The 25,753-nt window shown below is 46.4% G+C and overlaps 1 protein-coding gene across 1 annotated transcript in view; it reads right to left on the bottom strand.

Moving 5' to 3' along the window:
- Positions 1–25,753, bottom strand: part of LOC124613170 — a 157,284-nt gene that overhangs the window by 69,214 nt on the left and 62,317 nt on the right. The window contains exon 3 of the mRNA XM_047141798.1: positions 16,074–16,246. Within this exon, the coding sequence (XP_046997754.1) occupies positions 16,074–16,246 (173 nt within the window). The remainder of the gene's footprint in view (positions 1–16,073; positions 16,247–25,753) is intronic.

Raw genomic sequence — 25,753 nt, 5'->3', positions numbered from 1 at the left:
AATATTGGCGCCCACAACGACCAACAACACCACAGCTGTCGAACTACACGACGTACTGGACAGCAACAGCATGGCGAGGAAAATGTACTGCCTAAAATTACGTCACCGACCAGGGCAGGTAACCGGAACATCAACGGCCACGAGGCAGAAGATACCGCTGGTCAAATTAACAGGGAATAAATTAAGTTAAACTCTACAGGAAGACGCCTGGAATCTTAATCGACTTGAAATACACACGTTGTTGCTCACGGGAATGTCCCAAAAGTGAGAACCAGGATCAAACGAAGAAATGTAAACAGCTGGGGCTTGATACTAGGTTAAGTGAGGACTCAAGTCTCATGTCCGAGATCGGTGGGTGACGAACTTCGTAGCACTCGCAAGCAGCACCTCACATTCCAACCGTGTGTGCCCGCCGGCAGTGGCTATGGCCCGACTCCGCGCGACGGTGACTTCCTAGCTGTCCCAAGCCAACCGACCGACTCGCCAGGCAAGGAAACGGTGAAAGGACCAAATATACGTTGGCCGATAAGACAACCGACCGAACGACCAACGAACGGTCGTCCCGCTCCAATCTCCCTCCGTCGGAGAGTTGATGGGTGTCGCCAGCGGTCGGCGAGCACTTTCTGCCGACGCCTCCCAGCGCTCTGTCCCCGAATCCACTGCTGCTGCATCCCGACTGCACTGCTGGTCCGTCTCCAACTGACTGCCATACACACGACGACTCGGAAATACTTTCGGTCACTCCAGAGATGGTAAGACAGTGCACTTTTCGATACGCCCTGCTGCTGCCGCTCACGGGCAGATAAGGCAGGCAGTTGGTGACACCAGTAAATGGTATAAGAAGACGAGGCGGCAGTAATAGGAGATGACAAACAATAAACGGCATGAACACGAGCCTTGCAAGGCTCAGTTAGTCACGGTATGTAGTTGTGATATGGACACAGACAAGATTCCAGAATTAGTTCATGATGTCCAATCTGGAGTTCTGTGGTTAACAGAAGTCAAATAATTGATTTCTGTTAACCGCAGAACTTCAGATTGGACATCATTGAATATAAGTGCTCTGTTGGTTCCTGTTCAAATGTTTCAAATGGCTCTAAGCACTATGGGACTTAACATCTGAGGTCATGAGTCCCCTAAGACTTAGAACTACTTAAACCTAACTAACCTAAGGACATCACACACATCCGTGCCTGAGGCAGGATTAGAACCTGCGACCGCAGCAGTTGCGCGGTTGCGGACTGAAGTGCCTAGAAACGCTCGGCCACAGCGGCCGGCTGGTTCCTATAATAAAGTGTACTTTAACCACGCTTGCATTTCGTGTTGTAATGAGAGGAAACCGGCTACCCACCTGTCATACCACCCTCTCCTCATCCAGGCAGCAACCACAAAACATTACAAGAGCGCTCAGACACAACAAGTGGCGCTGACTCTGATCAACAAGTTTTGTCTGCTTTTCATGTGTTCTCTGTCGCTCCAGGGGAGCTGTCGATACAGTGATTCTATTTCATAATTTGTTCTTTTTGTTGCCTGTTTTACAGGAGGGGAGCAGCAGAACTAACCTATTTCTCTTTTCAGGTGCTTTGCACATTGCATTTCTATTTGTATTTTCATATTTTGCTGTAACTTGTTAGCGTTAGAATGGCTGCCCCACCCCCTTCACCCCTTGTTCCTGCGCCTCAGCCATAGACTGCTCCTGCTCTCTAGAACTAAATCGGATTTTTCAGTTTCAGACCTAACAAATCGCCACATTGCTGTCTATTGTTGCTTGCTGCACAAGCTGCTTCGACTGCCCAACCGACCAACCAAAATTCCACCATTTCAGGACTTGGATGAAAAAGAAGAGCAATGGCTCGAATATCTCATCCAGTTCAACGCCCACTGTCCAGACCCTCGAATTCAAGGTACTGTGAAATCTTATTATTTCCTGTCTGTCGCGAGAACTCCTGTGTTTCGCTTAGTGCAAAACCTCTTCCTTAGGTCGTCTCCCGACGCACTCTCCTGTGATGAAGTAGTAAGTGCATTAAGTCAGTATAACGAACAGCGGATTCAGGTCGCAGCAGCCAGATTTCAATTCTTTCGCTTTAAGAAAAAGCAGGAACAGACGTACCGCCAGTGGTCTAGCGACACACTCTCACTAGGAAGTGTAAATTCAAGTGTAGTTGCGGCAACTTTTGTAGTCACATTGTGAGGTAATGAGCTGTGGCGCCCTGGACATATTCTACGTTCGGAGTTGGGGCGGCCGCACAGGACGCTCTTCAAAGCCGCGGCTCGCTAGCAGCCGCGTGGTGGCGCTCAGTAGCTGGACTGGAGCACGTGGTGCCGAACGTCGGCCGGGGTCCACGCGTGGTGCGGCTGGGAATTCCATGTTGCCGCTGTGACGAGGACAGTGCTTTGTGTCGATGAAGGAGAAGTCTCTGCTGGGAGTGTCAAAGATGGCGGACTTTTTGAAACCGTAATAGCAGACATTTCACAGTTCGTGTAGAAATTAACAGTAGCCAGTTGAATCATGATTCCTCAAAAAGAAACATGTTCATTACCATTATTTGCACGACGATTCTGATGGTGTAATCAGATTTTCAGTATATTTATTACTTTAAAGTAATTACGCAAGTAACACCCAGCAACGAATTTCCAAAATCTAAACGGTTCATCCCATTTCTCCGATCTACGTGTCTTTAGAAAGCTATTAGTGTAAACCTAAATTGGTATGAATTACAGGCATGTAACTTGAACAGTACATAACTTATTGGAGGTCAATGTGGCCAATTAGTATCGAGCGCATCAGGACGTAAGTACTCCACAGTTACACGAAAAAACGGTAGCAGCATGCTTATAAATATATTGATTCATCTATGTCTTTGTTAATATCCGATATATGCTATCCATGAAGAAACTCGTCAATTATTTACTGTGTTTTAGAAAGCACAGAGACATTAGGCTACTGGCCTACCTTTTGTTCTATCCCTTTGATATATGTTTATTTGATTTGTTGATGTATCTAATAATGTGTGTTAGAGCGTGTTTATGGTCCAGCCGTAGGAATATTTATTTAATTTCAAGTTATTTAAATGTAAATCCAGTATTTCGTGTGTATTTAAATATTTTTGTGAGTGTACGTTGGATTGCAGACTTGGAGGGAGCGCTCTAGCCAATCACAGCACTCGTAAATGGTGAGACAGTTGGGAACAGGGGGCAGTTCTGGAGAGGACGGCACCCGACACGGGAGTGGCGCAGGACGGAAAGTGCTGGACACGGCGGCGCGACGGACCCGGAGTCGCAGAGAGGCTTAAAGAGTGTGGAGCGGTTTGAGCGTGGTCGCGACAGACAGAAATACTTCGGAGTGCCGACTTGTGGACTTGTGAGATTTCCGTGCCTTCGACAGTGAAGACGTAATACGCGTTTCGAAGTGAATATCTCTCGAGCTATGTTGTCTTTCATAACTAATTACGTGCAGTAGGAATCTATTGTTTCCCCGTTATTCAACTTATATTTTATTTAATTGCTGTACCATCGACAACAATAAGTGTTTTGCAGAAATATACCACATTCTCAAAAGTACTTCTACTATCGTACTCATCATTTAAAGTCGTTAAGATAGTACCTGCAGATTTTATTTAATTGCAATCTTTCATTTATAAATTTGCGTGTTGCATTCATAATTTGCGATTGGCAAGTGATAGAAACCTTCGACCATTCGATTCACGTGTGGATTCCTATCGTATGTTGAAGACTCAGCAGGATTTGGCCTGTAATGCGGCAAGTGCGTATCCCAGTCCCTAGACGACGAAACCAGCCAAAACTTTTAATATTTCACCATTGAATCAGAGGGTGCGTAGTTTATTTGAATGCCCGCAATTGGGGGCTTGTCTGGGATTTGGACCCTGCAAAGTGATAATGTCTTTGCTGTCTGTTATTCATCGTACTATGCAAAGTGTAAAAACCTTTGCAAAACCAGTACAGAATTCTCTAGAGTAACCTCGTAGAAAACACAGTGTGAGATCGGGTTTTTCTTCCGCAAGTAGGTCTCTGGAAATAGTGAAATTACGCAGCAATTTTCACAATTAACACATGCTATCGATAGAGGTCCTAATCTATCACTTTAAAGGCAACTTGCGTGGGGGCTCAGAGTGTAAATAAGTTGAGTGCAGGGAACAGTAGCGGTTAGAGCATTTAACGGAAAGCAGTATCGGAGACGGTTGGAACAGGCGGTAACCGGCGGCAGCTACAATTACGTCAGGCGACTTCTCCAGAGGCGGACGCAGCTCAACAGCAGTACCAGGTCAGCTTCTTCGAGTACCCCAGAGCAGTCTTCAATGTATACTTCCACTACAACCGACGGCATCACCGTGGCAGAGGGAACCATCTCAGATCAGATAAGCGCTTGCGCAAATAGAGAGATAGTGCTTGTTTCTGGAGTTCTAGCTCCACTTATAGATCTTGCAATTATAAAACAGTCACCTAGTACGTGTAATTCTGAAAATGGAAGTGAGCAGGTTAGTCCGAAATCAGAGAGCGAAAGTGTACCTAGTAGGAATTTTGGCAAGGGGAATGAATGTGGGGGAAATATGATGTCTCAGCTAATGTAAATGATCCAGGGAATGGCATATAATATCAATACAGTCCGAACAGATATAGGTACATTGCAAACAGGTATAGGCACATTGCAAACAGTTGCGGATATAATTCGGTCTGATTTGGGTACAATGCGAACTGAAATAGGTTCCACTGTGAAAAAGGAAGTTGAAAAAATTATGGGTAACCTTGAAAAAGCAATTGATGATAAATTAAAATGAGTTCGAGTGCATATGGGGAAAATTATAGACGAAGTTGTAATAGTAAAATCTACAATCGAATCAGTGGAAATAGATCTTGGGGAAAACATGGATAAGATACAGACAGAACTTGGGAACAAGGTAGGCGACTGTATAAAAGCGCAAGATACTCATAAAAGCAATGTAAATTTAGCAATTGGTGACATTGCCAATCGTGTAGGTGATGGGGAGAAAGAAGTGGACAAAATTCAAGATAAAATAGAGTCCAGTATCACTAGTGAAAATGAATTTAAAAAACAAATGCGACAGATAAAAAATGATTTAAATTCGTTAGCCTCCCAACAAGCCACGGCGGTTATAAATATCCCTTGGGCAAATACCGGATCTGTGAAATGTTACACAGATGACAGAAGATATCGCCCAGTAAATTTATGGCTGCGTGTAGGGACGCTTTTGTTCGCCGCATGTTGGACGAAGCGAAAATAAAATACGTTAAACGGCATTTGGAGGGAGACCCACAGTCTTGGGCAAATGTTAGATGCGGTTAGTGCGAAGAGTTCGAAAAGTGATTTTTGAACAAATTTTGGAGCGAGGCTAAACAGACCCGGATGCAAAATGAATTCTTAAAGGGGCTGAGTTACAGGTACGGTAATGGGACAATGAGAGATTTTTGCAAGCTTGAGTTTTAACGAAAATCACCACCTTAAAAAGGCGATTACCCGAAGATTTGCAGTGGGATCTTGTCTGTAGTCCATGTGATTCCGTGGACGAATTTCTAGAATTTGTGGAAAAATTAGAGAGGGCTTTGAAGTTCAAACCACAGAGCAGACCGGGTGGTAGTTATCAAAATGGGAATCCAAATAATCACCACAAAAATAATAATCGTGAGAGAAATCAAAGGAATTCTCAGGGAGATAGTAACTGGAATGAGCAGAATGGTCGGAGAACGGACAGGAGTGATAACTTCCTTGAACGGTATCCGAGTAAAGAACGCAGATTTGATAGGAGAAATTCGCGCGAAGTGCAGTCGCGTAACAGCCGGTCGGGAAACTGATGTTCGCCACATCTCAGGTCCGAGGATTGCGATCTAAACAGGTGACGAAAAGGACTGGAGATAATGGTAATGGTAGAAATGTTGACAGGTTTGGAGAAAGGCAACAAATATGTAGTATGGAGTATGCTAAAGAGGAAGGCTATATAGGTGGCTATTTCAATAAAAGCAGGCGCGAACGGCGGAAGCATAGATTTGTGAGAGATTTCAGTAAAAGTAATGGGAATAAATTAGCTGGGTATGATGTAAGTTGCGAATGTGTAATGAATGAGTGCGTGAATGGTGATGAATGGAAAGATTCAGTGGTTCAAAAAAAAGTTAAATAGGAGATAAATTTAGTGAAAACAAATCGTGTGGAGAGTTCTAAAGAGGTATTAGCAAATAGCAGCAATTGCAGTAAGGAAGGTGTTGTAGTACCAAGTGTTTGTGAGTCAGCGAAAAGCGTCGATGTTAGTGAAGGAGGCGTAGCTTTGGTTTCGCCAGCTGCGAGTGAGGGTGACTGTGTTTCGGCGGAAAACGTCGATATTACTAAGGGAGGCGTAGCGTTGGTCTCACCAGCAGTTGAAGTTAAAAATGTATTGGAGGAGGTAGATGATTTCTGTATAAAGGAAAAGAGTAATGATAATTTATGTAGTGATGTAAAAGCTACTGGCATTGATAGTTCGGAGGAAGGAATTTGCGCGTTTCTAGTCACGAATGAAGGCGAAACGGAACTTATTGATGAATGTGTGGATCTTCAAATGTTTGTCAGAGTGTGAATGTGAGAATGTATGTAAAGTAGGATCGGTTGTTAATCTGGATGAAAAGTGTGTAAAATGGTAGTGTGTGCTGATTTTTGTCCGATCACAGCGGAAGCTAGGAAGTCTGGAAGCCCCAAAACTGTACAACAAGGTAGCAGCAATGTGTGTAATGTATTGGCGGAGGATAAAGTTCTGTATGGTTCACGTAAAGTTAATTTGGTCGACTGAGGAAATTAAGGTTTCTGGTGTGAATTTGTAGCGATTTAAACGGTGTATCAGTAGATAATGTTGCTGAGATGGATATTTATGGTGATGATGGCTTAGGCATCATGTATTATTTCAGGAAGATGAAGTGTTTACAGTGAATTGATGTGTAATTTTGCTGAAGCTGCAAGTGTCGATAATTTGGAGGGGGAAAAATAGTAAAGTTGTGCATGCTGTGGGTAGTGAACCAGCGAAAGGTGTAGAAAAAGTAACAGAAAATTTAGAGAGGGCTGAAGTAAATAGTGTGGATGACGATAGTTTGTGTAATGAAGTTCGTACGGATTGGTATATGAAGGAGGAGTGTGGTTTTTGTGTGACTGATTGGCGTTGGTGCGGCATAAGAGTAACTATGACCCAATGAGGGAGAAATGGTTGCTCATCATCCTAGCTCATTTGCTGCCAGCGATCCTGAAGTGATGTCACAACATTTCAACATCTGGTTACCTGGGAGTCATGAAGACTGTGGACCAAACTAGACGGACCTATAACTGGCTACGTCTCTGCAGATCCATTAGACACTATATGAGCCACTGTAAGGAATGTCAGCAATGAAAGTACAGTCGTGGACAAAACGAGCGAGACCCCTCGCCTTTTCGTCATGCTGATCCGCACAGCTTTAAAGTCTGCTACACAGCATAACAGGCAAGGTGACGAAGTGCTACCAACATACTATGCACAGGCGTGAAATTGAAAAACCATCAGAACTTTGTCAGACTGTTTTCAATCATGTGTAAGACTATATTAACGCTGATTAGTCTGTTAATCACAACACGTAAATATAAGATATAAATGAAAGAAGAAACGCTAATTAGTATGAACTGTACTAATTAAAATGAATTTCAGCTTATCGATATAACATAACTGATTTAGTAAGACAAAGTACCCCAGATCGTTACGAATTAGCAAAATGTTATGCGCATTCGGCCGCGAAACGGTCTGTGTCAACGTTCAGACCAGTCATATCGGATTACCATTGCTGACCTACCATGAAAGTGTGCAAATTTAGCAATGCATGAAGATTCATAACGAAATTCAGTTAAAAATCGTTCATTGCCACACTTAAGTCATTTCAGTTATTGACAGAAGCGGAAAAAGTAGGCAGTAACAAGTATGAAATTCTACAAGAGTTTCATATTGACATCCACAGGGCGCCAGTACAGAATAACGGTAGCAATAAAACGTATTGGGGGCGCGAGAATTTCTTAAAATAGCTTTACTGATAGTCTATCTGCCTCCATCGAGATTAGAACATAAAACAAACCAGACCTCCCTTGCAGCAGCAAACACCTTTCACTATGCTAGCGAACAACCCAGGCAAACAGCCCTCTGTTATTACCCCAGACATGAATAAGCCGGTAATTTTGCAATAAAATGGCAAAATGATCTGCAGTTTCTGTTGCATAGAGCTTTCTGGACTGAAAAACATGAATTTTCTACCTTTATGACACTACTTATGTGACAATCATTCGAAATAACATAATACTGTTATTAGCGAGTAAATTTAGTACGATAAATCTGCACCACCCCAGGAAATAATAAAACGTATTCTACAATGTTTCGAATTCTCCATTAGACTCGCCACAGCCAGAAAACGTTCATTAGCCGAAGTGTTTTTAAGCTAGCTAGCAATGAGAATGCTCGTACTTCTAAAACGCGGTGGCATTAATACTGGGATCTGAATTACCATGTGTATAGGCAAATGGATTTTATTTGCATTCCTGTAAACGTGATTTGGGTCGAAAGCGCAGCTTCGATTAATATGCTCATGTATCGACTGCAACTAGAGCATTTCGATTAAAGAGTAGGAGGAATTATTTATGCGGCGCTCATCTTCAGTAACTGTCGCAGTAGCTATTTTCGTTGTTAGGATTTCGTCACCTACATCGGTAAAAATTAAACCCTACTAGTCTCACTTTCTTGACCGTCTATCTGTACACCCAACCTTTAAAATCTGTTATCTAAATATACGGCCGTTTATGTAAAGAATACTTACGCGAAAGGTCAAAATATGGCTCTAAGAACTATGCAACCAAACTGCTTAGGTCATCAGTCCCCTAGACCTAGAACTACTTAAACCTACCGAACCTAAAGACATCACACACACCTGTGCCCGATGTAGGATTTCAACCTGCTACTGAAACAGCCGCGTGGTTCGTGACTGAGGCCCCTAGAACCGTTCTACCACCGCACCCGCCGAAACCCTATTCACCTCATGTATAATGATAATATATACTGTCTAGTGAGGATACACAGTATTCGCCAGCAACTCAGATTGTTTGATCACGGAAGAATTTCATACTTGTTACTGCCTACTTTTTCCGCTCTGTCAATAACTGAAATGACTGAAGTGTGGCAATGAACGATTTTTAACTGAATTTCGTTATGAATCTTGTGTTATGATTAAAACACTAATCAGCGTTAATATAGTCTCACACATGATTGAAAACAGTCTGACAAAGTTCTGATAGTTTTTCAATTTCACGCCTGTGCATAGTATGTTGGTAGCACTTCGTCACATTGCCTGTTATGCTGTGTAGCAGACTTTAAGGCTGTGCGGATCAGCATAACGAAGAGGCGAGGGGTCTCCCTCGTTTTGTCCACGGCTGTACATGCTACAATTGCGTCCAGTATATCTGGTACCAATCGCTACTGCAGCAGCGCCATTACACCAAACTGGAGGTCGACAAATGGGAATCGATGGATAATAGTCTGTACCCTGCATGCAAGCTGTGTCAAATGCCGAAGCTCTGGAAATTGCAAAATTTCTCGTAGAAGACGTCATTCTAAAGCACAGACAATCCTGTGTGATGATTTCTGATCGTAAAAAGATATCTAGTCGAGGCTAGTATCAGAAGTAGTTTCATGTTGTGACATCACCCACAGGATGACAACTGCCTATCATCCACAGAGAGACGCTCCCGCGAATGCTTTAATAAGATGTTGGCAGATATGTTCTTAATTTATGCTGATGTGGCGACATTCGAATTCAACAAAGTGAAGCGAGACTCTGCAAGTTTCACACTGTTCTTACTGCTCCACAGTCGCAAGGCCAAGGCGACAGTGGGTACACTGTTCAGTCAGATACGTTGGGCGACTGCGTGAGACACCTCACTGCACGAGCGAGGAAGCTGGTGAGCTGGCTTGCATACGGACACCGAACGCTGACAAGAATGCCGGTGGTGGTATAATGCCATGTGTCACCTAATGAAATACAGCCCAGGAGACTATGTATGGATTTTTACGCGTTTGTAACATAGTCCATGTCCTCCGCATGAAGACGTACTACAGGTCAGAGACGCAGATCGACGATGGGATGTTCAAGGAAACCGAAAACCAAGACGACGAACGTGAAGCTTCCATAGTAAGAGTTACCTTTGATGCTCATCATAGTGAAGAGAATGTAACAGCTCGACCAGGATGTGAGAATCCATCATTATTGCCTTTCAGAAGACCAGTGACAAGATCTAGAGCCAAGGTGCACTAGTCGGTTCCAATGTGAAGATCTGAAACAGCATGTTGCTCTTTCTCCATAGAGGGGCCAATGCTACAAATGGACTCTCACAAATTTTTGGGAAAACACAGTGTACATAATTCTCTACAGTAAATGGCCTAACACCATTGATAAATATAAACTCTCTACAGGAATCTGTTGCTAAGGCAGAATATTCAAAATCTCTGGGCGTATACATTTATGAGAAGTTGAATTGGAAAAAAACACATCCACGATCTGCTGGAACAGTTAGGTTTAACTACTTATGCTATTAGGGTTATTGCTAATTTTGGTGATTCATTCACTTCTTTCATATGGCATCATATTTTAGAGTAATTCATCATTAAGAGAAAAAGTATTCATTATACAAAAGCATATAATCATAATAATAGCCGGAGCGCGCCCAGGATCACCTTGTAGACATTTACTTAAGGAACTGACGATGTTCGAAGTACCTTCGCAAGACGTATATTCACTAATGAAATTTCTTATTAATAATCCATCCTAATTCAAACGTAATAGGGAAGTGCATAGCTACAACACTAGAAGGATGTATAATCTTCACTGTTCTCTGTTAAATCCAACTTCGACATAAAAGAGGTTGAAGTATGCTGCCACAAATATCTTTGGTCATTTGTCAAATAGCATTAAAAGTTAGCCAGCCAATATTTAAAAACCAAATTAAAAGAGTTTCTGAACGGCAACCCCTTCTACTCAATAGACGAATTTCTAGATATAAAGGAATAACTGTAAAAATAAAATAAAACAAAACAAAAATAGTAAAAAATAAAAACGTGTGTGATGAAGACTTACGTTAAACTGACATGTTCCACATCACTACAAAGTGTCGTGTTCATTATCTTTGGAACAAGTATTAATGCAATGTAATGCTAGCACCACTAGCTGGCATGTTGCCAGTCGCTGGGCCCAATATGACGTATTTATCATTTCTGGAAAGTTCTTGAACTATCTTATTTTTGTAATGTTTCTACATCTGAAATGTTCGATGGTTGCACAGATACTAGCTTTCCGGAATGTTCAAAGTTTGTGTAAATAGCTGTGCTCTCCACCAAGGGGGATCAGTTCCGTTCTGACTCGATATTGGTGTTCTTAATGAAAATGCTTCAGGGCGAAATGTTGTCTTTCATTAACGACCCAGCTTTCGGATTTGGGTTTCAGTGTGGTTACAACTTGCAAAATTTTAGTCAGTTTCTTTCTTTCGGATTTAGATTTGAGTGTGGTTACGATGTGACAATTGTAGTCAGTTTCTACATCATAAAGCTGATTTTACGTAGTAGGATGCCGTCTATAAACACGCCTTAACGCCAAGCGATCGACTGTGTGGTTACTTATATAGCCTGTCACCTTAACGTAATTTATAACAATGTCTACAGCGAGTGCACAGTCGTTTGCCAACAGCAACAGATGCACTTTCTGTACCAGAACGTGACCGCACAGTCTCAGATAACATTAATGACTTGCAAGCAACAATGTCATGAGAAGCAGTGCAAGCAGCAGTCATCAGAAGCAGTGCCAGTAAACACGAGCATCAATACCGTAAATGTGCAAGCTGAAATACATACATAAATCTATAAATGGGTGGTCTGAAACAGCCTGAAAATCTTGTAAGAGTTTTGCAGGGAAGGATGTATCGAAATAATTCTTAAGGAAGAAGTTCGATACTTTGCACCATTTGCGAGTTTTACAGCATTGAAGTTAGCCAATCAAGTTGTTGCGTGCGCTAATTCTGGCATATGCGCACGATAAAGTGCGGTAATGCATATACATCTTTTGAGTCCATGAGTTACCACTTGTTCAGTTCTCATTACCAGGTAAAATGCGCCTCTTTCGTAAGCATGACCTCGCAAATTGCGATTGTGTTTCAGTATCACTTGTAGAATATTTCAGAACAAATGAAAATTTGTTCCAGGCTGGGACTCAAACCGTGATGTCCCGCTTTTCGCAAGCATTCCCAAAGAAAAATTGTGACAGACTATACAGGGTGTTACAGAAGGTACGGCCAAGCTTTCAGGAAACATTCCTCACACACAAAGAAAGAAAATATGTTATGTGGACATGTGTCCGGAAAAGCTTACTTTCCATGTTAGAGCTCATTTTATTACTTCTCTTGAAATCACATTAATCATGGAATGGAAACACACAGCAACAGAACGTACCAGCGTGACTTAAACACTTTGTTACAGGAAATGTTCAAAATGTCCCCCGTTAGCGAGGATACATGCATCCACCCTCCGTCGCATGGAATCCCTGATGCGCTGATGCAGCCCTGGAGAATGGCGTATTGTATCACAGCCGTCCACAATACGAGCACGAAGAGTCTCTACATTTGGTGCCGGGGCTGCGTGGACAAGAGCTTTCAAATGCCCCCATAAATGAAAGTCAAGAAAGTTGAGGCCAGGAGAGCGTGGAGGCCATGGAATTGGTACGCCTCTACCAATCCATCGGTCACCATATCTGTTGTTGAGAAGCGTACGAACACTTCGACTGAAATGTGCAGGAGCACCATCATGCATGAACCACATGTTGTGTCGTACTTGTAAAGGCACATGTTCTAGCAGCACAGGTAGAGTATCCAGTATGAAATCATGATAACGTGCTCCATTAAGCGTAGGTGGAAGAACATGGGGCCCAATCAAGACATCACCAACAATGCCTGCCCAAACGGTCACAGAAAATCTGTGTTGATGACTGATTGCACAATTGCGTGCGGATTCTCGTCAGCCCACACATGTTGATTGTGAAAATTTACAATTTGATCACGTTGGAATGAAGCCTCATCCGTAAAGAGAACATTTGCACTGAAATGAGGATTGACACATTGTTGGATGAACCATTCGCAGAAGTGTACCCGTGGAGGCCAATCAGCTGCCGATAGTGCCTGCACACGCTGTACATGGTACGGAAACAACTGGTTCTCCCGTAGCACTCTCCATACAGTGACGTGTTCAACGTTACCTTGTACAGCAGCAACTTCTCTGACGCTGACATTAGGGTTATCGTCAACTGCACGAAGAATTGCCTCGTCCATTGCAGGTGTCCTCGTCGTTCTAGGTCTTCCCCAGTCGCGAGTCATAGGCTGGAATGTTCCGTGCTCCCTAACACGCCGATCAATTGCTTCGAACGTCTTCCTGTCGGGACACCTTCGTTCTGGAAATCTGTCTCGATATAAACGTTCCGTGCCACGGCTATTGCCCCGTGCTAATCCATACATCAAATGGGCATCTGCCAACTCCGCATTTGTAAACATTGCACTGACTGCAAAACCACGTTGGTGATGAACACTATTCTCTTGATGCTACGTACTGATGTGCTTGATGCTAGTACTGTAGAGCAATGAGACGCATGTCAACACAAGCACCGAAGTCAACATTACCTTCCTTCAATTGGGCCAAATGGCGGTGAATCGAGGAAGTACAGTACATACTGACGAAACTAAAATGAGCTCTAACACGGAAATTAAGCGTTTCCGGACACATGTCCACATAACATCTTTTCTTTATTTGTGTGTCAGGAATGATTCCTGAAAGTTTGGTCGTAGCTTTTTGTAACACCCTATATAACAGAGACAACACTATAGTTCTTTGGAAGTGAGAAACTAAACATAAGCGAGCAAAAGCTACGTTTTTTCGGTCGGAGGAAACGAAAGCCTCTGTGAGACTGCTTGAATTTGCACGTGAGACGACCTGATTGGCTAACTTCAATGCTAATTAGCTGAAAAACGGCGCAACGCATCGAATTTTCTCTTAATAATTATTTCTCAGAACAACCGCCTCTGAAACACCCTTTCAAAATTTTCAAACTGTTTCTGACCATCCTACATACATAAAATAGATGTATGTGTGTGTGTTCCATATCTCTTCCTAAGCCACTGGATTGATTTCAGCCTAACTTGGTACACATAATTCTGTGGTCTGGAAACAAATACTGCGGGGTATGAAACACCTCGCTCCACTAGGGGTGAGAACGAAAAGGACTGGTAATGCTTGACATCTAGGCTGACTTAGTGACTGGTGTGTTGTGTGGATAGCGTCAGAATGGGTTCCAGAGGCTATACATGCCGATGGGCATAGCTGAGCTGAGAGATGGAGGAGGTGAATAGGAGGAGGGAGGATAAGGAGGTGGACAGAGAAAGATGGTGGAAGAGATGAACAGATTGAGGGGTGAGAGGGAGATGGCCAGAGAGAAGGGAGAGGAAGTGATAGACAGACAGAAGAGGGAGGAGATGCACAGAGAGGGGGAGATGTAAAGGTGGGCAGAGAGAATGGGTGGAAGGAGATGGGCAGAGAGACAGGGAGGAGAAGATGGACTAATAGAAGCCTGGAAAAACAAATAACCAAACAAAGCCGAGTTCTCTGTTGGCAAATAAATAAACTAAATTTGCCAAACCCCAGTGTGCTTTGTAATCCATATTAAACTGTCTCTAAGAATAAGGGGTTTATTCTTAATTTTCATGTTCCCTGTTCTTCTGGGGTTAATGTTGTGTAGTGAACCATATAACCTCAAGGCATGAGTGTGTCAGGGCACTACATGGCCTGAAAGCTCTATCAATTTCGTAAGAATGGCTCTGAGCACTATGGGACTTAACATCTGAGGTCATCAGTCCCCTAGAACCTAGAACTACTTAAACCTAACTAACCTATAAACACCACAAACATCCATGCCCGAGGCAGGATTCGAACCTGCGACCGTAGCGGTCGCACGGTTCCAGACTGTAGCGCCTAGAACCGCTCGGCCACCACGGCTGGCAATTTCGTAAGAAAATGGCAGCAGCTTTCTGCACTTTCGCCATTTCCACAGTGACGTTTCGGAGCTTTGCGTAGAAGTTTTGTCCACATGCAGTCTACATAAATTCACATCACGCAATAACTTTAATTCCTGATATCTACCATACCTTCATGTATAGTGTATGGCGTGCACACTCCTGCTTTTTAACACAACAGTTGTGACCACAGGGCTGTATTGATACGTTACTGGTTGGACGACTACTTAGGCACGCTATCGCATCTCGACTAGCCCGCTAAATCATCCGATCATATTCTCACAGAAGATGTCTGGGACAGGCATGTGAAACCTAGCAGTCAACATCGCAGAAATTTGGAAGCTCCGTGGGATGTAGCGAGTGACTCCAGCTGGAAACGGTCGTTCTGGACAAACCTGTCAACTCCCTGCGCCGTCGAACGTAGGCCTTCATCAGTGGTACGGGCAGTGTACTGTACTGCGGTATTGGGGCGATCGCTACTCGGAGGTCACTAATATTTTGTCTGATGTCCTGAACTGACATCAATAGAAGTTTGTCCTCAAGATTAGTGTTGATTATTGCTCTTTTCCTCTCGTGTGCTTATTAGTTAGTTCTAAGTTATTGTTTCTTATATTCTTTGATTAGGAGAGAGTCGTCAGCTTCGACACAACCCCCAGTCACCTACATGTCCATTGTTCATTATCACAGGTGAGATTTTCTTGACAGTATACATTAACGAGCACATCACACTTTATGTGACATTAACAGACTTGCTCAAACATTCTCGAGTTATCAGGCGAGACCTGCCGTCATGTTGTCGCAACATTTGGGCAATTTTCTCACTCGCCATGCTCAACTGAAGCGACCAATAGGAAACTCATCGAAAGCTGCATCAAGACAACGGCACAACTTGGCTCACAACTCGAGAAGACTTCATCACAGGAATTCGCCGAGAAAACCTGCAACCAAAGGAACATACAAATGCGATACTCACCACTTTTGTTCAGGTGCTGCTGACGAAAATTCCAGTCGTGCTGGTCGGCACATCCTCTCCTGGCACTTACAGCTTTCATGATTTGGCGAAGAGCGCGCAGTAACTGCGAGAGAACAGGGCGTCTCAGGTGATCCGTTGCTAGTGTTTCTTCGTTCCAATCCGTATCGTCCAACCTTTCAAAATAAAATGGAGAGTCACTTGCTGTGGCAAATGTTAATCTAAAACAAACATTTTGACGAGGTGACTCGATACAGCTGTCAGAATTGGAACAAATACATGTTTGCCATCAGATGTACAAATTTATCAGATTTTTTCTTTATCCTCTGCCGGTTTCTGTCGTAGCGACCATCTTCACAGGAAGACTATGTCAACAAAACAAACGAACAATGTGTACGCTAGATAAGAGAAATGAGTTGTCAAGTTGAACAACCTAAACATGAGGAAGTACTTATGAGAGAGCTGTACCTTAGATGGATATGCAATTCAACTTTCCACAGGATAAACTGAAAACCACTACTCTTCAAATGTCTACGGAACGACATATAACAGTCCATGATCAGAATATCAACCGTAATTGACTTCACTATGATAAAACGAATCGATCATTAACATACCAACGCAAGGACACCTCTGTTTATATAAGTACCTCAAAGAACTTTTTCATATACCAGAAATCTAGATACCTTATAATACTCGGTTTGTGTTACACACAAAGATATACATTCACAAGCGGCGACATCGTCGCGAAAAACACAGTGACCCGTATATTGAACAAGTTTCCTTTAATTTCCGTCTATGGTCACAATTTTTTTCCTGTTTAACGGATTACCGGTTTCGATCTTTAATGACCATCATCAGATCTGCAGCAAAAATGGGATGAATATAAATACACTCGCAAACTGCATACAGCTTAAGAAGTGTACATAGAGCATATTGAAAAGTAGTGCTGACAAAATTTACATTTGTGCCCTTTAAATGTAAAGAGGCATACCTGTCTCATAAAATCAAAGTCCTAATGCACTGGACCCATAGTAGATAGTCAACTATTAAATGCGGAATCAGCACCAGCATCGTCAAATACATACAAATCACATCACATGCACAAGTCATGTTGTCAGTAAAACTACTGTTTGAAACTAGCTGCCATGGAGTAGCTACCAGATGTCGCTAATGTCAGCATACACTGTTTTTCAATAATTAATTGAAACAGCGAAAATAATAGGGGGGATACCATAGTTAAATTTTTTTTTTTTTACTTTATTGTTATTTTAAAACCTGTACAATTCAGGTAGGCTGGCAGCGGCACACTACGCCGCTCTTCAGCCATAGCGTTTTACAAGAGTATGAAACATGGTGAATGACAATGAACAAAGTGACGGGCAAAAGAGAGAGGTCACAGAGACATAAAAAACACGGAGTCGTTCACAGGTGACGATAACAACACGGAAAACACGTTGGCACGGCGCACAAAACACTGGTGAGTCCGACGGCACAAGTGAACGTAGGAGTGGGACGGCGGACACCAAAAACACTATATGACGACACACACACGAAGCACAAAAGGCGACGATCTCCGGCGCGCGAACCATAGTTAAAATCTGTAATAAGCTTATAAAGTGTAAAATTGTTACAGTAGTAAAAAGCAATAAAAAGAACACGACAAAAGTAATATTGTTAAAAAGACGAAGAGTTAAAAACAGTGGTTGACATGTGCTCTAGGGCCAATATTCTAGGCAATAACATAAATATTAAACACAGTTGATATTGCACCGGGTAATATAAACAACATAAAACAAATCGCTAAAGGAGTCATAAATGAAAGGAAATATAGTGCTGCACATAATCAGCGCCCCCTGTTAGCGCTAACTCTAGAATTCCGCACAGGCGGGAAGTGGTTGGAGGCACGTGACCGGCAGAGGGCTCCTCCTACCCTGCGGTACTTCGTTGCAAGCAGAGAATGATAAAATACCATAAAAGTGGATGATTTACATTATCTGAGTAGTGCAGTCAATGAAATGAATAAAGAAGGAACAAGAACCTACTAGAGTCATGCGTAAAACGTATGAAAACAAAGTAAATGTGTGACATACTCAATACTAGGAGAACTTATGAACACACTATAAACAACAGAGGCGTGGAGTGACTAGGACCCCTCCCATTCCCCTCCTCAATCCCTGCGCTGCCAGAGGTGTCTGCGCTATAATGCACACCCAACAGCTGAGTGCCGCGAGGCCCCCACCTGCCCGCATTGTAGGCAAGCACACTTCCTCCGGCAGTGCCCTAAGCTTCAATCCCCTCCCTCCTGCAATACCTGCAACCTCCCCCATCCCACCTACTCCCAAAAGTGTAAAGCCCGACCACCTCCGACCACTCCTGAACTCACCGTCCCCTGGACGCCCCCACCCCTCCTGGCAATTCCCTTTGTCCCCCTCCCCCCCCCCCGCTGAGGACATCATCAGGTTCCTCATCATCGTCCTCCAAAATGTTCATCCCTTTCAGCGCCCCCACACCACTGCGTGGATGCCTTTCTCCTCAATGAAACCTTCCTCCAACCCCACCACTCCATCCACAAATCACCCTATCTCCTCCACCGCTGGGATAATCCCCTCCCGATTGCGCGTGGCGGAGTTGCCATTGGTCACCACCGCCAGATCCCCGTTAGGCTCCAACCTCTCCTTCCCGACCCCACCGAACGCTTGATCCTTAGTCTCTTCTTCCCCGGCCTTACCGTTACCTGCGCCACCATCTATGTCCGCCCCAATGCTCCTATTCCCTTCGACTTCCTCTCCCACGTCGATCGTACCTTTTCCTCCTACGTGATCGCCGCCGACCTCAACATCCATAGTCGTTCCGCTGCCCAGTTACGGCGATGGCATCGGTTCCTCTCCACCCTTCAAGGTGACCTCGTCCCCATCCCCCGGCATACCCGTCCTGAATCCAACTCCACTCCTGATGTTATCCTCTCCTCCCCCAACCTCCTTGGCCGCATAACGGTGGATGTCCTGGAGCCTATTGGTAGCGACCATCTCCCTGTCCTCCTCACCGTTTCAGACGGTCGTCGCCCTCGCCCCGACCCTCGTACTGACCCTCCCCCCAAGTATGTCCACGACTATTCCCGAGCCGACTGGAATGCTTACCGGGATACCCTTTCCACCCAGGTCGATAGCCACCCTCTCACCTACCACCACCCTGACGATGTCACCCAGGCCCCTCTCTTTCTCCAGCGGACCTTGTCTGAGGCCGTGGAGGCCCACGTTCCTACTGTCGCCATCCACCCCCACCGTCCTACCTTACCCCCACAGGCCGTTCTCCTCCTCTGTGAATCCCGTCGTCTCTACCGTGCCTTCCTCCGCACGCGTCACCCGGACACACTACGACGCCACCGGCAACTCCAGCGACACGTTCGTAATTTGCTCGCGGCTAAGAAACGCCGGGACTGGCGACAGACATGCACCCGTTTAAATGCAACCCTACCAATCAACTCGTCCAAGTTCTGGTCGGCCTTCCGTCGCCTTACCGGAACTAAACCCTCCCCCTATTATCCTCTTCTCCATGATGATCACCCTTTCCCTGACTCCCTTAGTAAGGCCAATCACTTTGCCTCCTACCTCTCCGATGTATTTTCCGTTCCCGATGATCCCCAGTTCGATTACTCCCTCTTCCCGGATATCCGCGATCGAACTGACACCTCTTCCCCTCCCCTCGCTCCTGGCTTCCAGTACTTGGACAACATTACACACACGGAACTCAATGCCCCTATCACTACACAGGATCTCATTGCTACCCTCCGCACAAAACGCAACACCGCTCCTGGTCACGATCGTGCCACCTACCGTCACCTTCGTGAAGCTCCTGTCTCTTTCCTCTCCACCCTGGCCAGGCTCTACAATGTAGTCCTGTCCACCGGTTACTATCCCGACCTGTGGAAAACCTCCCGTATCCTCATGTTCCTTAAACCTGACAAACCGCCGTCCGCCGTCTCCTCCTACCGTCCCATCAGCCTTACCTCGGTCTTCAGCAAGGTCCTAGAATCTATCCTCACCCGCCGCATCCACCAGCATCTCCGCCAGCACCGCCTCCTTCCCGTCACCCAGTGTGGCTTTCGGCCATCCTTCTCTTCCGACGATCTTCTCCTTCACCTCACTCATCTCCTTTCCGAACAGCTTAATTCCCGTCGCTCCGCCATCTTCCTCTCACTTGACCTCGAACGCACTTATGACCGCGTCTGGCATTCCGGTCTCCTCTTCAAGCTCCAAACCTTTGCCCTTCCCATTAACTACGTCCGTCTGATCGGTTCCTTTCTCTCCCGCCGTCCTTCCTATGTCACCATCCATAACACCGATTCCTACACCTTTTTCCCCTCCGCCGGTGTGCCCCAAGGCTCCGTCCTCTCCCCCCTTCTGTACCTTTTGTACACGGCGGACATGCCGCCGCCGTCGCCCCCCGTCCACCTCCTCCAGTTTGCCGATGACACCGCCTTCCTCGCCCTTGCCCCCACCCTGCAACGCTCCCAACGCCTTCTCCAATCCCATCTTGACCGGTTCACCGCTTGGTGCAACCAGTGGTTGCTCAAGGTCAATCCCTCCAAAACCCAGGCGATCATTGTAGGCAAAACCACCCCTTCCTTCCGCCTCCTTGATTTCTATCTCACCGTCTATGGCCGTCCTATCGCCCTCACTCCCACCCTTAAGTACCTTGGCGTCACCCTCGACCGTCGCCTCTCCTGGACTCCCCATCTCCAGACGATCCAAGCCAAGGCACGTTCCCGACTCCGTCTCCTCAAGCTCCTTTCCGGCCGCACGTGGGGTCTGGACCCCTCCACAATCCTCCACACCTATAAATCCCTCATCCGCCCTATCCTTTGTTACGCCCATCCAGTGTGGATCTCCGCCCCCCCTACCTTTTATAAATCCCTCCAAATCCTTGAACGCCATGCTCTCCGCCTTGCCTATCGCATCCGTCTCCCCTCCCCCACACGGATCCTGTATGATCTCATCCCCTTCCCCCACCTCCTCCTTTTTCTTGAAAGGATACGTATCCTGTACACCTCACGTAAACTTGATCCTCCTCACCCGCTCCTTTCCCCGATCCTCTCCCACCCCTGCCCGCTGCCGCGCCTGTATTCCCACGTCCCACCCGGTCTCCATCTCTCCACCCTCCATACCCTCTCCCAAGGTGGCTTCCGCCAGCTCCCTCTCCCTGATGATGTCCTCGTCCCCTCCATCTACCCCTCCTATCAACTTTGACCCTGCCCCGCCCCCCACTTCCCGTGTTCTTTCCATTCGGCACCCTCCCTCCCTTCTCTTCTCTTCCCTTCTTTTTCCGTCTCCCTGTCCCCTCCCTTCCCCCTCTTCCCCCGGGCTTCCTCTCCCCCTTCCTCCCTCCCCCCCTATCTCCCCTGCCCGTGGCATCTCTGCTCTCCCCTCTCGCTCTCCCACTCCCCTTCCTCCTCCTCCTCTCTTGGCAGGTCCCCGGACTCGCACACGTATAGTGAACATTCGCGTGCCGGAGATCGTCGCCTTTTGTGTCTCGTTTGTGTGACGTCGTATAGTGTTTTTGGTGTCCGCCGTCCCACTCCTACGTTCACTTGTGCCATCGGACTCATCAGTGTTTTGTGCGCCGTGCCGACGTGTTTTCCGTGTTGTTATCGTCACATGTGAACGACTCCGTGTTTTTTATGTCTCTGTGACCTCTCTCTTTTGCCCGTCACTTTGTTCTTTGTCATTCACCATGTTTTATACTCTTGTAAAACGCTATGGCTGAAGAGCGGCGTAGTGTGCCGCTGCCAGCCTACCTGAGTTGTACAGGTTTTAAAATAACAATAAAGTAAAAAAAAAAAAAAAAAAGGAGTGACTAGGACCCCTCCCGTTCCCCTCCTCAATCCCTGCGCTGCCAGAGGTGTCTGCGCTATAATGCACACCCAACAGCTGAGTGCCGCGAGGCCCCCACCTGCCCGCATTGTAGGCAAGCACACTTCCTCCGGCAGTGCCCTAAGCTTCAATCCCCTCCCTCCTGCAATACCTGCAACCTCCTCCATCCCACCTACTCCCAAAAGTGTAAAGCCCGACCCCCTCCGACCACTCCTGAACTCACCGTCCCTGTCCGTCCCCTGGACGCCCCCACCCCTCCTGGCAATTCCCTTTGTCCCCCTCCACCCCCCCCGCTGAGGACATCATCAGGTTCCTCACCATCGTCCTCCAAAATGTTCATCCCTTTCAGCGCCCCCACACCCTCCAGCAGATCTCCCTCGCCGCCCGTTCCATATTCCAACTCAAGATGTACGCCACCTACTCCAACAATCAGGCCCATTTCACCTTCTCCCGTCTTGACATCCTCGTCTAAATCCCTGTCATGGCGTGACAGCAACGTATCCTTTTCAACAATATCCTCTCCCTCTCCGCCAACAAGAACCTCTTCCTGCACACCCTTGCCACCCACTGCGTGGATGCCTTTCTCCTCAATGAAACCTTCCTCCAACCCCACCACACCATTCACACTTCGCCCTGCCTCCTCCACCGCTCTGATAATCCCCCCCCCCCGATTGCGCGTGGCGGAGTTGCCATTGGTCACCACCGCCAGATCCCCGTTCGGCTCCAACCTCTCCCTCCCGACCCCACCGAACGCTTGATCCTTAGTCTCTTCTTCCCCGGCCTTACCGTTACCTGCGCCACCATCTATGTCCGCCGTAAGGCCCCTATTCCCTTCGACTTCCTCTCCCACATTGACCGTACCGTCTCCTCCTTCGTGATCGCCGCCGACCTCAACATCCATAGTCGTTCCGCCGCCCAGTTACGGCGGTGGCATCGGTTCCTCTCCCCCCTTCAAGGCGACCTCATCCCCATTCCCCAGCACACCCGTCCCGAATCAAATTCCACTCCTGATGTTATCCTCTCCTCCCCCAACCTCCTTGGCCGCATAACGGTGGATGTCCTGGAGCCTATTGGTAGCGACCATCTCCCTGTCCTCCTCACCGCTTCAGACGGTCGTCGCTTCCGCCCCGACCCTCGTAATGACCCTCCCCCTAAGTATGTCCATGACTATTCCCGTGCCGACTGGAATGCCTACCGGGATACCCTTTCCACCCAGGTCGATAGCCACCCCTTCACCTACCACCACCCTGACGATGTCACCCATGCCACCTCCTTTCTCCAGCAGACCTTGTCTGAGGTCGTGGAGGCCCACGTCCCTACTGTCGCCATCCACCCCCACCGTCCTACCTTACCCCCACAGGCCGTCCTCCTCCTCTGTGAATCCCATCGTCTATACCGTGCCTTCCTCCGCACGCGTGACCCGGACACACTACGACGCCACCGGCAACTCCAGCGACACATTTGTAATTTGCTCACGGCTAAGAAACGCCGGGACTGGCGACAGACATGCACCCGTTTAAATGCAACCCTACCAATCAACTCGTCCAAGTACTGGTCGGCCTTCCGTCGCCTTACCGGAACTAAACCCTCCCCCTATTATCCTCCTCTCCATGATGATCACCCTTTCCCTGACACCCTTAGTAAGGCCAACCACTTTGCCTCCTACCACTCCGATGTATTTTCCACCCTCGATAATCCCCAGTTCGATTACTCCCTCTTCCTGAATATCCGCGATCGAACTGACACCTCTGTCCCTCCCCTCGCTCCTGGTTTCCAGTACTTGGACAACATTGCCCACACGGAACTCAATGCCCCTATCACTACACAGGATCTCATTGATACACTCCGCACAAAACGCAACACCGCTCCTGGTCACGATCGTGTCACCTACCGTCACCTTCAAGATGCTCCCGTCTCTTTCCTCTCCACCCTGGCCAGGCTCTACAATGTAGTCCCGTCCACCGGTTACTACCCCGACATGTGGAAAACCTCCCGTATCCTCATGTTCCTTAAACCTGACAAACCGCCGTCCGCCGTCTCCTCCTACCGTCCCATCAGCCTTACCTCGGTCTTCAGCAAGGTCCTGGAATCTATCCTCACCCGACGCATCCACCAGCATCTCCGCCAGCACTGCCTCCTTCCCGCTACCCAGTGTGGCTTTCGGCCGTCCTTCTCTTCGGACGACCTTCTCCTTCACCTCACTCATCTTCTTTTCGAACAGCTTAATTCCCGTCGCTCCGCCATCTTGCATATGACCCCGTATGGCATTCCGGTCTCCTCTTCAAGCTCCAAACCTTCGCCCTTCCCATTAACTACGTCCTTCTGATCGGCTCCTTTCTCTCCTGCCGTCCTTCCTATGTCACCATCCATAACACCGATTCCTACACCTTTTTCCCCTCTGCCAGCGTGCCCCAAGGCTCCGTCCTCTACCCCTTTCTGTACCTTTTGTACACGGCGGACATGCCGCCGCCGTCAGCCCCCGTCCACCTTCTACATCTACATCTACATCTACATTTATACTCCGCAAGCCACCCAACGGTTTGTGGCGGAGGGCACTTTACATGCCACTGTCATTACCTCCCTTTCCTGTTCCAGTCGCGTATGGTTCGCGGGAAGAACGACTGTCTGAAAGCCTCCGTGCGTGCTCTAATCTCTCTAATTTTACATTCGTGATCTCCTCTGGAGGTATAAGTAGCGGGAAGCAATATATTCGATACCTCATCCAGAAACGCACCCTCTCGAAACCTGGCGAGCAAGCTACACCGCGATGCATAGCGCCTCTCTTGCAGAGTCTGCCACTTGAGTTTATTAAACATCTCCGTAACGCTATCACGGTTACCAAATAACTATGTGACGAAACGCGCCGCTCTTCTTTGGATCTTCTCTATCTCCTCCGTCAGACCAATCTGGTACAGATCCCACACTGATGAGCAATACTCAAGTATAGGTCGAACGAGTGTTTTGTAAGCCACCTCCTTTGTTGACGGACTATATTTTCTAAGCACTCTCCCAATGAATCTCAACCTGGTACCCGCCTTACCAACAATTAATTTTATATGATCATTCCACTTCAAATCGTTCCGCACGGATACTCCCAGATATTTTACAGAAGTAACTGCTACCAGTGTTTGTTCCGCTATCATATAATCATACAATAAAGGATCCTTCTTTCTATGTATTCGCAATACATTACATTTGTCTACGTTAAGGGTCAGTTGCCACTCCCTGCACCAAGTGCCTATCCGCTGCAGATTTTCCTGCATTTCGCTACAATTTTCTAATGCTCCAACTTCTCTAAGCCGCATGGAACTTCCGACACTATCTACTAGGTCATTTATATATATTGTGAAAAGCAATGGTCCCATAACACTCCCCTGTGGCACGCCGGAGGTTACTTTAACGTCTGTAGACGTCTCTCCATTGATATCAACGTGATGTGCTCTGTTTGCTAAAAACTCTTCAATCCAGCCACACAGCTGGTCTGATATTCCGTAGGCTCTTACTTTCTTTATCAGGCGACAGTGCGGAACTGTATCGAACGCCTTCCGGAAGTCAAGAAAAATAGCATCTTCCTGGGAGCCTGTATCTAATATTTTCTGGGTCTCATGAACAAATAAAGCGAGTTGGGTCTCATACGATCGCTGTTTCCGGAATCCATGTTGATTCCTACATAGTAGATTCTGGGTTTCCAAAAACGACATGATACTCGAACAATAAACATGTTCTAAAATTCTACAACAGATCGACGTCAGACAAATATTATATAGGTCAAACAAGCCGCTCTTTTAAATTGGGGTAAAAAGAACACTC

The sequence above is a fragment of the Schistocerca americana genome, chromosome 4 (genome assembly GCF_021461395.2).
Source record: "Schistocerca americana isolate TAMUIC-IGC-003095 chromosome 4, iqSchAmer2.1, whole genome shotgun sequence".
Lineage (NCBI taxonomy): Eukaryota > Metazoa > Arthropoda > Insecta > Orthoptera > Acrididae > Schistocerca > Schistocerca americana.
This window is presented reverse-complemented; position numbering and strand designations above follow the sequence as displayed.